The 15,525-nt window shown below is 38.4% G+C and overlaps 1 protein-coding gene across 1 annotated transcript; it reads right to left on the minus strand.

The window, feature by feature from the left end:
* Nucleotides 1–1,224: 1,224 nt before the first annotated feature.
* LOC121279645 (MKRN2 opposite strand protein-like) lies at nucleotides 1,225–9,001 on the minus strand. Its single transcript, XM_041190848.1, has 4 exons — nucleotides 8,656–9,001; nucleotides 5,951–6,000; nucleotides 5,263–5,425; nucleotides 1,225–3,221 (listed from the first exon to the last, which is right to left on the minus strand). Exons 1-4 carry the CDS (start codon nucleotides 8,871–8,873, stop codon nucleotides 2,993–2,995), a joined length of 660 nt encoding a protein of 219 aa, XP_041046782.1. The 5' UTR covers nucleotides 8,874–9,001; the 3' UTR covers nucleotides 1,225–2,992.
* Nucleotides 9,002–15,525: the final 6,524 nt, after the last annotated feature.

Consider the following 15,525-nt stretch of genomic DNA (forward strand, 5'->3'; position numbering starts at 1 on the left):
ACACTTGATATCCATGGAGAGGTTGTAAACTGGATTCGAAATTGGCTGTGTAGGAGAAGACAGAGAGTGGTAGTGGATGATTGCTTGACTGGAGGTCTGTGACTAGTGGTGTGCCTCAGGGATCTGTGCTGGGACCATTGTTGTTTGTTGTCTATATCAATGATTTGGATGATAATGTGGTGAATTGGATCAGCAAGTTTGCTGATGACACTAAGATTGGAGGTGTTGTGGACAGCGAAGAAGGCTTTCAAAGCTTGCAGAGGGATCTGGACCAACTGGAAAAATGGGCCAGAAAACGGCAGATGGAATTTAATGCAGAAAGGTGTGAGGTGTTGCATTTTGGAAGGACAAACCAAGGTAGGACATACACTGTAAATGGTAGGGCACTGAGGAGTGTGGAGGAACAAAGGAATCTGGGAGTTCAGATATATACCCTGAAAGTGGCATCACAGGTAGACAGGGTTGTAAAGAAAGCTTTTGGCATACTGGCCTTCATAAATCAAAGTATTGACTATAGGAGTTGGGATGTTATGGTGAGGTTGTATAAGACATTGGTGAGGCCAACTTTGGAGTATTGTGGGCAGTTCTGGTCACCTAACTACAGGAAGGATATCAGTAAGATTGAAAGAGTGCAGAGAAGATTTACTAGGATGTTGCCGGGTCTTACGGAATTGAGTTACAGGGAAAGATTAAACAGGTTAGGACTTTATTCCTTGGAGCGTAGAAGGATGAGGCGAGATTTGATAGAAGTTTACAAAATTATGAGGGGTATAGACAGAGTAAATGCAAGTAGGCTCTTTCCACTTAGATTAGGAGAGATAAACATGAGAGGACATGGCTTTAGGGTGAAAGGGGAAAGGTTTAGGGGGAACATTAGGGGGAACTTCTTCACTCAGAGAGTGGTGAGAGCGTGGAACGAGCTGGCATCTGACGTGATAAATGCAGGCTCATTCTTAAGTTTTAAGAATAAATTGGATAGATAGATTGGGAGAGGTCTGGAGGGTTATGGACTGGGCACAGGTCAATGGGATTAGCGGAATAATATTTCAGCACAGACTAGAAGTGCTGAATGGCCTGTTTTCTGTGCTGTAGTGTTCTATGGTTCTATGGTTCTAAGGTGGTATATCACCATGTTCTTAAGAGCAATTAGGAATGAGCAACAAATACTGGCCTTGCCAGCAACACTCAATTCCCATAAAATAATTTTTAAAGAGACATCAGTTGTAAATTATAAGGTAAACTTTAATGACATTAAAGAATACAGTAATTGTAAAACTATAATTTTCACTTTTATTACATTTTTCATCACTTGGCTGTATCCTCCAGATAAATAACAAACTGAATACATTTCCCTCTCTGAAAGCAATTAATATAATCCCAGAGGAGCTCTCAATAACCTAACTGAAACAGTAAATGATGTAGAAATATGTAATTTTTACATTATTTGCACTTTACATTAACATTAAGCATGATTTTTACATTTCTTGAAGTATTGTTTATTTTCCAAATATCCATTACAACAGGCATATGATTCTGAAATACATTTTTGTTCACTGTTTAAAGCTTGTCTGTTAATATTGTAATTTATCCAACAATCTTATTCTGGAGGGACAATCTCATTTTATTATCATGGTGGTTGCCTTTTGTAGTTAATTGGTTTTACTGCTGATATTATAATAAGGCAATCCAGAACATTCTAAGGCTGATTCACAAGTAAGGAATGTTTTCATTTCTGGAATCAGGGCTGCAAACTCAGTTAACATTCTTTCTGCGGATGGGAAGGAAGTAATTAAAATGAGCTTGGGTAGTCCCAATCTAGTTTTTTGTGAAATCACAGCCATAGCACAAAAATGCATGTAATTCAACATTAAGTTCACTAAACATGATCACTGTGTGAAATAACAGTGTCATGCTGGCATAATAATTGTGACATATAAATATAATTAAGATTGGCCAATTTTGTCTTATGTAGAATAAATATAGGAAAAATATTTATTGACCTAACTGGAAAGAAAACTAGGCGCAGTGTAGATTTTCTATCAGCCTTTTTTGCGCTATTGGCTTTGACTAATTTCAAACTCCCACCCCACAAAAAAGCTTCTATACTCACTATTTTCTGAAATTAAACAATTAGTCATTTGGTAGTACAGAACTTGAGTATTGCTGAAAAAAGACTTTTTTGTCAAAGCTTTTTGTCTTGCACTCATTAGGTCAATTCACAAGAAAATGCCAATGTCAGGGGAGAAAAACCAATGTATACTGTGTGAGAAGAGAGTGCTGATTGGTTGGCAAGTGGACTCTGATTGGTAGAGGCATTGCCATGGAGAATGTACCAGTTGATGGTGACTGACAATTAACTGCCAAGTGTTGTTTGAAATTTAAGCATAGCTTGTGAATGTCAGAAGGAGATTAAACTGTGGGGATAGCACAACCAACCCTATCCAGTTTTCACTTCCGCTCCACATTTATTCACTTTCTAGCAAAGGTCACTATATAGTAATCAGGAGTGGGAGTTCTAACTGGTTTGTTTTGTCCTTATGCAAGCCCAGGTTGAGCACCTTAAGGAGGCCAGATAACTCAGAACAGCTGACTATACAATTCTCCGACTTTCAATCTCTTCGAGGCCAGTTCTCCAGATTAGTGAATGTACCTTATCATCATTGACCAGTATTTTCAAAGTACAGTAAAGTGAGAACTAATAATGCACATGCAGTGAATTTACATGTGATTTTCATTTATTTAAATCACAGTTCAATGTTTAAGACAAGAGACATTAGATTGTTAAGTTAGAATAAAACAGTCACAGATCACAGTGCTCTTTTACTACCAATGGATAACAGCAGGAGATGTAACACTGTTAACCTGATGGTAGCTTATTCATCTTTTCCACATAAAAGTTTATTCTGTGGTTCAATAGTAATATTTATTTCTTAAGTTATAGAAATGTAGGTGATAATTGTTTAACACTAATATAATTAAATCTGTGTTTTTTTTAAAACTGACTGCTGATTTCTTCAGTTTGTAAGCCATCTGCGATATAAAAGTAGCTTCTGCAAAGCTCTTGGTAGAGCGTGATATATCTGGAGGCTCTTTTTGTCCGCGGAACCACAAACCTCTCGGTGAATTCAGTCCTACTGAGCTGTCGTTTACTTTGTGCTGCCAACACACGGTTGATGAAGGTCAGTGCATAGGAATAGCAGTTGTGCTCATATTCATTGTACCTATAATTATACACAATAATAATCAAATTTAGAAAATTGATTATTGTGATTGCCATGGTTATTAAATAGTAGCTTTGAACTGCTGGGTATAGATGGAATAGGTAAGAGGCAAGGATCTACGAAAGGATACATTATACACCATTGTAGTGCATCATGTGAGATTTGTAGGTTAATGATGGTCAGATGAAGTTAGATGATAATGTGTATTTTTTTTTTAACAGGTCTCTCTCATAAATTAAGTATACATTGTATTATACAGGCTGTATTATCTATATTCAATGTGTGGGGGCATAATGAAAACATAAAAGAAACTGCTCTTATAAGGATTGGAATTTGCTCCAGTAAGTTCTTTACTATATTCATGTGTAGCTGCATCCTGACATTTGTAATTTGCAAAGCAGAAAAGTTTACAGATATTGGTTTCATCGTTTTTGGTCAACTCCGTAATATGAGTGAGGATTCTGCAGCAATGATGCTCCAAAATGTTATTTGTTTTTTTCTCAATCTGTTCTCATGAAGCTGTTGTCTCAAGCCAGAGTTGAGTTTCAGGGATGCCAATATCTCCAAATGGCTCTTTGTGACAATCATGAAGGGCCAATCTTCACAACCAAGCCCAGCCTGATTTCACCTAGCATCCACACATGCTCACTTACAGCAAGAGCTGGCAGGAGCCGATACTACCACCCCAGATTTAAACAACTAACACATCAGAGACCAGCAAATCAAACCTATATCTTCTCAGCTCACCGTGATTCAGCACTACACCAAACAATGCAGTTATTCACTGGTGAAAATTGAAGGAAACGGTGAGTGGAGGACCTAAAGGGAAAGAGGGATGTACAAAATGTCTTACCTTCTAAGATTTTACTAAGGAATACACCTTCGCTAATTTATCAAAATGATAATCATAAAAAGAATAAATTCTAAAGCCAGAATTTTCAGGATGGTGTGGGCCCGAGTCGGTGGGGAACACAATGTCATTTCACCCTCTAACAAGCATTGACTGGCAGAAGGCGGCCCGTCACCAGGAAGAAGTCCTGCCTTGGAGAGCTGCCAGCTAATTAGGTTGGCCGGTAGCTCTCCAGTCATTCCAGGAACAGCACTGCTGTGGCTGGCAGAGGCACCACAGCCAGCTGCCTGGAACTAAGTGCCAGGAATCAGAGGAGAGGTAAATGGCAGGGGTTATGGGGGGTGGGGAGGACACGGAAGGCCTGGTAGGGGGGTCGCAAGTTGGGCAATTGCAGTCTCAGGGGATGGGTTGGTTGCGGGGGGGGAGGGAGGTCCAGAGGTCACCAGGGCCTAAGGGGATGGTATCCCCAGTCAGAAGGGGGCTTCTGATGGAGGACACCCCCCACTTCCTGCCAGAGATCAAACTTTGTTCAGTTTCATGTTTCCCCCCCGCCCAGATCTATCATCCACTCGTCAGTCTAAAAATTGAGGCTGGGCCGGAAAAGACCCTTAAGCAGCTATTAAGTGGCCACTTAAGGGCCTTAATTAGGGCAAGGGTAGGCCTCCCATCCAAAGCCTTGCCTGCCCCAGCCCAAAATCACGACCAGGTCAGAGCAGGCGGGATCCCAGAGGGAATCCCATCTATGCAAATTCATGCTCCCCCCATCACTACCTCAGAACCCGCCAGAGGTGGGGGAGGGGGAAGTGTAAAATTCTGGCCTAAGTCTGCTATAGAAAAACACAGCTGCAATTACAGCAGTCATGTGCAATGGTTTTAGTGCAATAGTCTGTGTAATGTGAATTATATAGATCAATTGCACAATGAGTTCAGTGCAATGCTGTATCATCTGTATTAAATCTACTATACTAATGAATTGTCATAGAGGGAGTCAAAATGTGGAATTATCTGCCACAAAATCAATGAAGCAGAACCAATTGAGTTATTTTGAAAGGAAATTAGATAAATATTTCAGAAATAATATTAAAGGTATAGGCAGTGAATGAGAGACTGGGATTAAATCAAGGTTTCACATCGCGAAATCAACATCAACATAAACTTGATAGGCCAAATGATCTGTACTATGTTTCATACCTGTTTGGTAACCATAAATCAGTTGTGGAGAACCGTTCCAAATAAAGATCCCACTGGTTAATTAAACTGTACATGTCCGGTTGTACTAGTGGAACACAAACACATTCCTCCCAACCACGATCAGCTCTTTGGACACCAGTTTCAATGTAATTGTACACAACACCTGTAAAAAAAAGATAGTATGAACTAAAAGAGCTACTGCATGCAGCATATTTTAATGTATATTAAATCTGGGATATTTAAGTTAGAATTTTAGTAAAACTCTTGAGTTGGATAGATTTCTCCTAAAGGAGCGGTTTCATCCTACTTGTCTCTGGCTTTTCCTTCATGGAAAAAGACCCCTTTACTGCACAGGCATATCACCTGGTCACTAATAGTGCAGTATTGATGCCAAAGGTTGTGTCCTCTTGCCTGAGAAGAATAGTATGGGTGAAAGAAGGGGCAGTAAATAGGGCAATTATTGTCAGAATTATAAATTTCATACCAAACTCCCAATCATCCTATGAATAAGTTTTAAAAAAACTAAAATCAGAAAATGGTACCAAACTTTTTTTTGTCCTAATTATTCTTAAAACTTTGTATTCTTCTTCACTATGTATTTTCTGTAAGGTTTTTGGAGTATCTGTCATTTTTTGCTTAAATTGCTATTTGTTTTTACTAAAAAGAAATGTGATATTTATAAACTCACCACTGGTATTTGAGATTCCAACATGAAGATCAGAGCTCCCATCATATTCTCTAGAGAACAATGTATACATAGATGTTAAACTACTGTCCTTCGGAACACTATTTTTACACATTAACAGGGTAATAAAATATTTGCTGGTAAAAAACTTAGAAAGGAAATAAATAGGGGAGCATACAAAAAAAAGAATCATAATAAATAATGAAAGGAATGAAAAATAAGAGAAAAAAGATGATTACAAAATATATAAGCAAGTTAGAAAGAAAGTAAATTTAACAAGATACAAAAGGAAAGGAAAGAATCACAGAAGGGGGCCATTCAGCCTGTTGTGTGCATGCTGACTCACCACAAAAGCACCTTAGCTGTCCCACTCCTCCACCCAACCCCACATCATCACCCCCAGCCCTGCAAATCTTTTCTCTTCAGAAAATTACTCAATTCCCATTTGAAAGTCATGACTGAGTCTGCCTCCACGTTACTCTCAGGCAGTGCATTCCAGATCCTGACCACATGCTGTGTAAAAACGCTTTCTTCATGTTGCCTTTTACCATTCACCTTAAATCAGGGTCATCTGGTTCTCAACTCTTTAACTAATAGGAACAGCTTCTCCCTATTTATTCTGTCCAAACCCCTCATGATCTCGAACACCTCTATCAAATCTCCGCTCAGCTTTCTCTTTAATGAGAACAACCCCAGCTTCTCCGACCTATCCACATAATTGAAGCTCCACCTCTCAAGAAACGTTCTTGAAAATACTTTCTGTAACTTTCTAATGCCTTCACACCCTTCCTAAAGTGTGGTGCCCAGAACTGAGCACAATACTCCAGCTGAGGCCAAACCAGTAAATTTGCAATGACTTCCTTTCTTTTATATTCTATACCCCTACTTATAAAAGCCCAGGATTCCATATGCCTTATTAACCACTTTCTTAACCTGCTCTGTCACCTTCAACAATCTGTGTACCTATATCTCCAGGTCTCTCTGCTCCTGCACCCCCTTTAGAATGAATGACTAAAAATAAATTTTTAAAAAGTTGGAGAGAAAGTCCAAGTTAGGAAAATATAGAACAGAAAGCAAGGTATTAATTCAAATAAGGAAGGAAGAAAATTATAAGTAATTGAAAATTAAACTTCATTGTGCACTATAATGCCCTTTTATTACCAAAATCCTATTTTCTTTCCAATCCTATTACTGTTACCAGAGTGAAATTTTTCATTTATGTAAATTTACATTCTACCTGCTGCAATATTGAAATAAAGACCTGTAAAACGTACAAGTGCTATACCTGTGAAAGGAAGGTTCTGTTTAATGAACTCTAGGTACTAGCCTGCTTTGGCGATTAATAATCCAGAGCTTTGTCACTTAGGTGTTCTAAAGGAAAGAAAAAGCCTACATGGTGCCTTCCATAATCCCAGGACATCTCAACATGTTTTGCAATTTTTGAAGTCCTTCATGAAATGTTACTGTTGTAATTCAGGAAATAAAACAGCCAATTTGCAAAGAGCGAGCTCTCACATACAATAACAAAGTAAATGCCCAATCAACTTTTTCTTAAGGTGTTGAAAGGTAAATATTGGCTCAGACACTGGAAGAAGTCACTTGCTCTTCTTTGCAGACTGCTGTGGGATCTTTAACATCCACTGAGAGAACATACTGTTTAATCCAAAAGATGACACCACCATCTGTGCAGCACTCTGATAGTATAGTGCCAAAGCATCAGCCTAGATTATGTGCTCAAATATAACTTGAACTTACAACCTTCTGACTCCAATGCAAGAGAATGCTACCACTGATCCAAATAATCAGTGAACAACAGGGTTTTCTGACATGTAACAAAACAGCCATTTAGGGAACAATAAGGTTTGGCTATTTTCTGTAAGTCTTTGGTATTTGCCAAGAATTCTGTGCTTCTCCTACTAATATAGAACATTTTGTGTCATTAACCTCCTGATGCATCTCAACAAATTCAACCATCATTTGGTGAACCAGAGTTGGAACATATAGGCTATGGGAAATCTGATTTGGTGCTAACATTCCAGGTCAATTTCTGTTTGTCCCTCAGTGCAACCACCAGGTCCAATCTGTGATACATTAGTCTGTTATACCATTTATAAATGTTATACTATTTATCATACTATAAGAACATCACGTGTACAGTGTTAATGGCACACTTCTCAAAAAAAAAGTTCTCAGAGAATATGCGTTTTTCTTGGTTCTACTTTGCTCTCTGGAAACAATTCTTGAAAGTCTCAAAAGCTTTAGTTCTTCATCTTAAAGGTATAATTAATCTATATTTTAAATGAATGTGCAGGACCTGTTTCCTCTGGTGTTGGGTGAATAACACTAAATACACATAATCAAACCGCAAAAACACCTAAAAATAAAAACGGATTATCCATTTAAACTGGATGAGACAGGATATCAAGCCAACTTCAACTCCACCACACCCACACCCGTCACAAGGCGAACGAGTCTAATAGTACACATTTCTCAAACTGTGTTCCGTTTGGAAGAGTACCTTTACATTCTTCGCAGTTAATCGTAGAAAATGTGGTCTATTATTTTAACATATAAAATTAGATTTCGCATGTTTTATTCAATTTCAAACTGTATCACCGAACCTGAACCAGTTTTTAGTGTATAGCAGAAGATTTGGGGGTTAATTTGACGCTGTAAATTATCTCCGTTTGCCTATCGACAGTCTTTACCTCAGGAACGATCCTTTAGTGGGTTTGATCAGGAATGAGCACTTCTCATGATGACCATCTACAAAGGAGTTAGGAATACTGACAGGGGCATCTTCCAGCCTTCGTCCCAGAAAACTCTGACCACAGATTGGACATTCCTCGGGTATACTAAAACAATAAATATCTTTCTGGCAGTGACGAAACATTATGATACGATTCTCCATTTCTTCCTTTACCATACAGTGAGGTACCGATGTCCCTAAACTACAGGTAATTTGTACAATTCTGGGGTCACTTTAAATACCAACTTCCTAGTTAGTGACAATGTAATTAACAGATGCAAGAGCCAATGAGAATTTGAATATACATTAATAAACGCCATTTAGGATTACTGGTCCAATCAAAGGCATCGGGAGGAGGAGCTCGGCTTGTATCAAAGTGAGTTGCTCCCATTCCACTATTGGATACAGTGCAGATCTGTAGGGAGCAAAGAAAAGGGAGAGGCAGATTCTGTGGTGAAATATTAACGTGCCTTTTTTTTCAGACTCTGGTGGAGCTGCTGTGTATTTCCAACATTTTCTGTTATTTTATACTATTTTTTCATGTATTGGAGCTAGAGGCAGAGACAAACCAACTCTAATTAGAAATTAATTTTTTGCATCCTAACCTTTATATAAAAAAGACAAAAAGCAGTAGCTTCACTGTTAAGGCCTTCTGCTGTTTAATAGACTTTGTTGGTGTAGGCTGTGTTGAACAACCTTATCTTACACAGCCGTGTAAACCAGCAATGCAGTAAATTCATGCCACGTTCTTGATTTTTTTTCAACCTTTTTGAGTCAAAGGCAAAACAATTCTATGTATAGACATGATTGGCAATACAATTCTATTTTTTTAATCACTGACCAATCACATCATAGTGTTACTGCGCTGAGAGGGAATAGCAAGGCTGTATAAACCTGAGTGCTCCGTAACAAGTGACTGTTGAACCAAATGCTGTGAGCACTCTAAAATACAATTGTCATTCAAACTAAAACCAGTGTATTGTCATTGAGAAAAGGGCAAACCAAAGATACACATCAGAAGTCAGCTGTGGCTCTATGCTGGTGCTTAAGCCTCCTGTCAGAAAATTAGTTCACATCCTACTCCAGAGCTTTGAGTACATAATCTAGGCTAAAACTCCAGTGCAGTACTGAGGGAGTGCTACATATTTGCAAATACCGTCTTTTGGTGAAATGTTAAATCAAGGCCCTGTTTGCCATCTCTGGTGGACTAAAATATTCCATGCTAGTTTGAAGAGAGGGGGAGTTGTTCCCTGGTGGTTTGATCAAGATTTATTACTCAATCACAAAAACGGATTATCTGGTTATTATCTGGTGGGAACTTGCTTGTGTTTCCTACATACAGTGACTACACTTAAAAAGTATTTCATTGGCTGCATTTGGGAAGTTGTTAAAGCACTATATAAATACAAACTATCTTTTTCAAAGTGGGTATAATGGCACAATTCTAAGATATCAAATCATCTAAACCTCAAGATTTACATAAATATATCTGTAATAATATTTCCTATAATATGCTGTATTCTCTTACTGTTATAAATTGTGCTTTTCTGTTGCCTTTGAATAAATGTGTATAAAGGTTATTTCAGTGGAGAGGATTTTGTTAATAAGTGCCAGGATGTAAGAATATTCATCTCATGATGTAGAATCTCCATGTTAATAGGAAGAAATCCTTTTCGTAACATATTGTGAGTTATTTGCATACTTGGAAATATAATGTAGCACAATTTTGGAAGATATTCTTTCATACACAAAAATGAATCGTGATGTGATTTTTACTTTTTAATCCAAGTATGGAACATTTCATTAAAGAACAATCAAAACTTGTATTTATATAGCACCTTTAGTGTAGTAAAACTTTCCAAACCATTGGACTTCACCAAACCATTATCAGACAAAATTTGATACCAAGCCACTTAAGAGGTATCAAACTATTAAGATATTAAGAGAGAAATTTGGTCAAAGAGGTAGATTTTAAGGACTGAGGACTTTTAAAGGAGGTGAGAGAAGTAGAGACTTTGCCTGCAGAGAAAAGCTGGAATAACAACAGAAACAACAATTCGCATTTCTGTAGCACTTCTAACTTAGAGGACGAAATCTCAAAGCCCTTAGAGGGACAAAATAGTGCCCGAGAGAACAAAGAACAAAGAAAAGTACAGCACAGGAACAGGCCCTTTGGCCCTCCAAGACTGCGTCGATTATTTTGCCCGTCAACTAAAACATTTTGCACTTCCGGGGACCGTATCCCTCTATTCCCATCCTATTCATGTATTTGTCAAGCTGACTCTTAAACACCACTATCGTACCTGCTTCCACCAGTCCTCTGGCGGTGAATTCCAGACACTAAAGGGGAAGAGGAAGGTATAGAAAGGGTTGGGGAAACCAAAAGTGCAGATAAGGTTTTTTGAGGATGGTTTTAAAAGCAAGGTAGAGGGTATTGGCCATGAACTTTGAGAGGGCAGGAGTGTAATCACTGAATGATCAGCAAACAGTGATGCAACAGAGAGACAATAGCTCAGTGTCAGAGCAGCAAAGGGTGAGTGAAAAGATGTAAGGCAGGAGAAGATCGCTAAGGTAGGGCAGACAAGCCATGGATGGATTTGAATGCAAGGGAAATAATTTTGAACCCAACTTGCTAGAACATAGGTATCCAATGAAGCTTGCAGCAGATATAGATATGGGATTTTGTGCAGATGAGAATGTGACCTGTAGTGTTTTGAGAAAGTAAAGGTGGGAAAGATTGAGGCTGAGAAGTTGGCTAGGACAGCGTTATGAAAAAGTCAAGTCTCAAAATGATGAAGGTACAAGTAGGGGTGGAAGTGGATAATCTTGCAGGAAAGGAAGAAAGATCTCTGTTCACATGCATGTGGGAAAGGTAGACAAACTTTGGGTTTGGCAGTACATTTCTTGAAATAAAAACAGAAAATGATGGAAACACTCAGCGGGTCTGGAAGTGTGAAAGGCCACAGGCCTGAAACATTAACTCTTCCTATCTGCACAGGTGCCGCCAGACCCACTGAGTGTTTCCATCATTTTCTGTTTTTATTTCAGATTTCCAGTATTTTGCTTTTGTGATGCATTTCCTGAATCAGCCAGACGGGGTGTGTGAGGAGATTGATGGAGTCAAGGGAAGAAATAGTCTTGTAAGCATTGTAGTATTCAAAAAGGACGGCTTTGGGTTTTGGATTTGGCAACATTAAGTTGGGCAAAATTTTGACTCATTTGATTCTTGATGTTGTTGACGTTGGGAGTGTAGCAACAGCTTTTGGATGAATGATGAAGGCAGGAGCTGGGGGTTTTCAGCTTACACGTGGGAAGTTGACTTCCCCTGAGGTATGCTGGAGTTGTTCATTTTTGCTTCAAGGTACAAGTGGGAATTAGATAAGGAGGATATGGAGAGATGTGAAAGATAATGGATTATACGTCATTGTGTCACAGAGCCAAATGTTTAACATTTCAACACAATAACACTTATTGTTATTGACAGTAAAGATGAACTTAAGTGGTAATTTAAGATAATCAGAACTGGAATGTGGCAAATATTTTAACCAGAAAAGTATCGCCCTATGCTGGTTGGCTCAGTACTTCCCAGTTTTAACTTGAGAAAGCAAGTTGAAAGTCCTTGGCTCTTCAGGTTGGGAAGCCATCAAAGTTTAAAAAAAACAGGAAAATCAGAAGGTTGTAGTTAGGTGAATCTAAACTTGTGTTTAAAAGCCTGAAGATTTAAAGAGGAAGGAATGACTGAAGATGGTAAGAAAGTCTGCCACAATTGCTCACTATTCCAGAATCACCCTGGAATGTAAAGATACCCCTGGCTTCTTTTTCCTACCGTAAACCATCTTTTTAAACCTCTTTCCACTGTATTCACCACCCTTACTTCCAACAACAAGTGCAAGGAGCTCATAAACCTCTTTGTCACTAAGACAGACTATTTAATCAGCTGTCTCTGCTGCTTCCTTCCCTCCATCGAGGCCACCGGACCAATCGTCTTCCAAGCTTTCCCTTTGCCCTTGCCTTGAACTTGCATCTTTCTCTAGTTTGGGTTTCTGTTGTTCCTCATGCCCTTTCCAAGTTCATCCTGTCCATGAGACCTACTTTCTACTCCCTCAACCCTATTCCCATTAAACTGTGGACCACCCAACTTAGTTTCCTGGCTTCCATGTTAGCTGATATTGTTAAATCATTATTTCCCCTCAGGTACTGCTCCTCCTCTCCTTCACCCTTCTCAAAAAAAATTCTTGAATCCTCTGTCCTTGCAAGCTACCACCACATTTCCAACCTCTTTTTCCTCGCTAAACTCCTTGAACATGTTGTCACCTCCCAAATCCATGTCCATCTTTCCTGGAGCTCCAAATTTCAATCCCAGAACCATTCTTATCAAATCACAAGTGATATTCTATGTGACTACAATAAAAGTAAACTTTCCCTCCTATCCCTCTTGACCTGTCTGCAGGCTTTGACACAATTAACCACAGCATCTTCCACAACACATCCTCACTGTCTTCCAACTGGGAGGCATTGTGCTCCTCTGGTTTTATTGTTGTCTATCTAATGGTAGCCTGAGAATCACATGAATGACTACTTCTTCCTCCCGCGCAATTACCTCTGGTGACCCCCTAAGGACCTTGCCTTGTCTCCCTTTTTTTTTTTAACCTACATGCTGCCTCTCGGCAACATTATCCAAAAACACAGCACCAGTTTCCACATGCCTGCTGACAACATCTAGTTCGACCTCACCATCTCTTCTGACCCTTCCATTTTCTCTAAATTGTCAGTCTGCTTGTCTGACAATTAGTGCTGGAAAAATAGAAATTCCTTCCAAATAAACGTTGGAAAGACTGAAGACATTGACTTTAGTCACCACTTCAAATTCCGTTCTCCAGCCAGCGACTTCACCCCTCCCCTTGGCAATTGTTTGAGTCTGAACCAGACTGTCTGTAACCTTGGTATCATACTTGACCTTGAGGTGAGTTTTCGACCATATATCTGTACCAGCACTAAAACCACCAATTTCTACCTTGGTAACATCATCTGCCTCTGTCCCTGCTCTTGCTCATCTGCTGCTGAAACTTTCATCCTTGCCTTTGTTACTTCTAGATTTGACTATTCCAAGTAATACCTGTCCGATCTTCCACACTATACCCTCCATATACCTAAGGTCATCCAAAATTCTGCTGCCTGACTTGTCCTGTTCACCCTATCATTGCTGTGCTCGCTGATCTACAATAGCATTCGTAAAGCAACGCTTCCGTTTTTAAATTTTCATCCTTGTTGTACATGAACATGAGGGAGCAAAGGTCAGTTGGTGCCAACTTCTGCCCAGAAGTAGAAAAAGGAGAAAAAATTAGTGAGAGAAGAAAGTTTTATGTTCAAAATAATCCACTACAAAATCTACATGATGGGGTGCTTACTTATTTCACAATTGAGGATGACTTCAGAGCTCATGAGTGCCTTATAGTTTTCGTGTGGAATAAACTACACCGTTCCTGTGATATTTGTGACAGCCTTTTTAAAAATTCCCTTAGAATGGCTAAATTCACTGGATCATTTGAGATTCAGATATCCTTTCATGGAGTGTATAATGGAGCTTGTGTAGATATTTTGTTTCACAAGCACATGAAAAAATAAGAATTGGAACATGCTGAAGCACCTACAGAAGCAGAATGCCACTTCAACTTCACACAGCTGCAGAAAGTTTAATAATATTCCTCTAAAGGATATTAATTTCAGCTGTAGAAAAGAGAAAAATTATGATGTTTCCACTCTGAGATCTACTCTACTTGATAAAACTAATAAAAAAAGGTAATTGGGTTTATATTTTTTTTATTTAATATGGCTGTTATGTGTATATTTACAATTGCAAATATTAACTAGATACTGATATTAATTTTTTTGATTGACTTCTAAAGATTATTTGCAATTCTTTATAGTACTCAAGTACCAAATTGAGAACCTGACAAATGTGTAGATACTAACAGTAATCTTTACTAATCAATAAACTAAAACTATGTACAGGTAGTATAACAAAACTATCATAAGTGTATAGATGGTTAGGATCTAAAAATTACTCACCTCAAAATTCACTTTGAGGTTATTTGCAGTGATTAGTGATGCTGGAATTCAAGAAATATTTTGAAATATTTCAGTGATACTGGACTACACTCAAAGAATACACTTAACAGTCTTAATTACATAGAGAATCCTTCCTGAACCTCCAAATATCTAATACTTTTGAACTCACAGGATTTCACAATACCATATAACTTAAACAGTAGCACCCACTTGCAGCACACTCAAGTTACCAAAAATAACACTCAACATCCTCCTACATGACACATTCAGTATAGAAAAAATAGGCCCATTTTGCTACTAATTGATCTTATAATTGTACTGATATTTGTTTTGTTCATAATTAATTTGGAAAAATAACAATCTGTACCTCCATTTCAAACACAGAAATAAATTAGGGAAAAAAGAGCATTTTTTTTTGAAAATCTGATTCTTGGTCTCTAGTTTGCACGTTACATATTGCCTGGTGTACACAATAAAAAAACTGAAACAAACAAAAACATTTGGAAATAGTTAATCCAACAACATCTGTAGAGAAGACAGACAGTCCACCAATTGTACCCGAGACTTTCCGCAACTGGTGGGCATCACAGGCATTGGAGTGTATGTTAAACACTAGGCATGATGTTTAATCATCTCCTCAGGCCAATTTTGAAATATTTGAATAGTCTTCTTTATAATGAAAACAGAAAATGCTGCAAATACTCAGCTCCAGGTGTCACACTTTGTTTTATAATGCTCCTGTGAAGCTCTCTGGGACTTT

The sequence above is a fragment of the Carcharodon carcharias genome, chromosome 7 (assembly GCF_017639515.1).
Source record: "Carcharodon carcharias isolate sCarCar2 chromosome 7, sCarCar2.pri, whole genome shotgun sequence".
NCBI lineage: Eukaryota > Metazoa > Chordata > Chondrichthyes > Lamniformes > Lamnidae > Carcharodon > Carcharodon carcharias.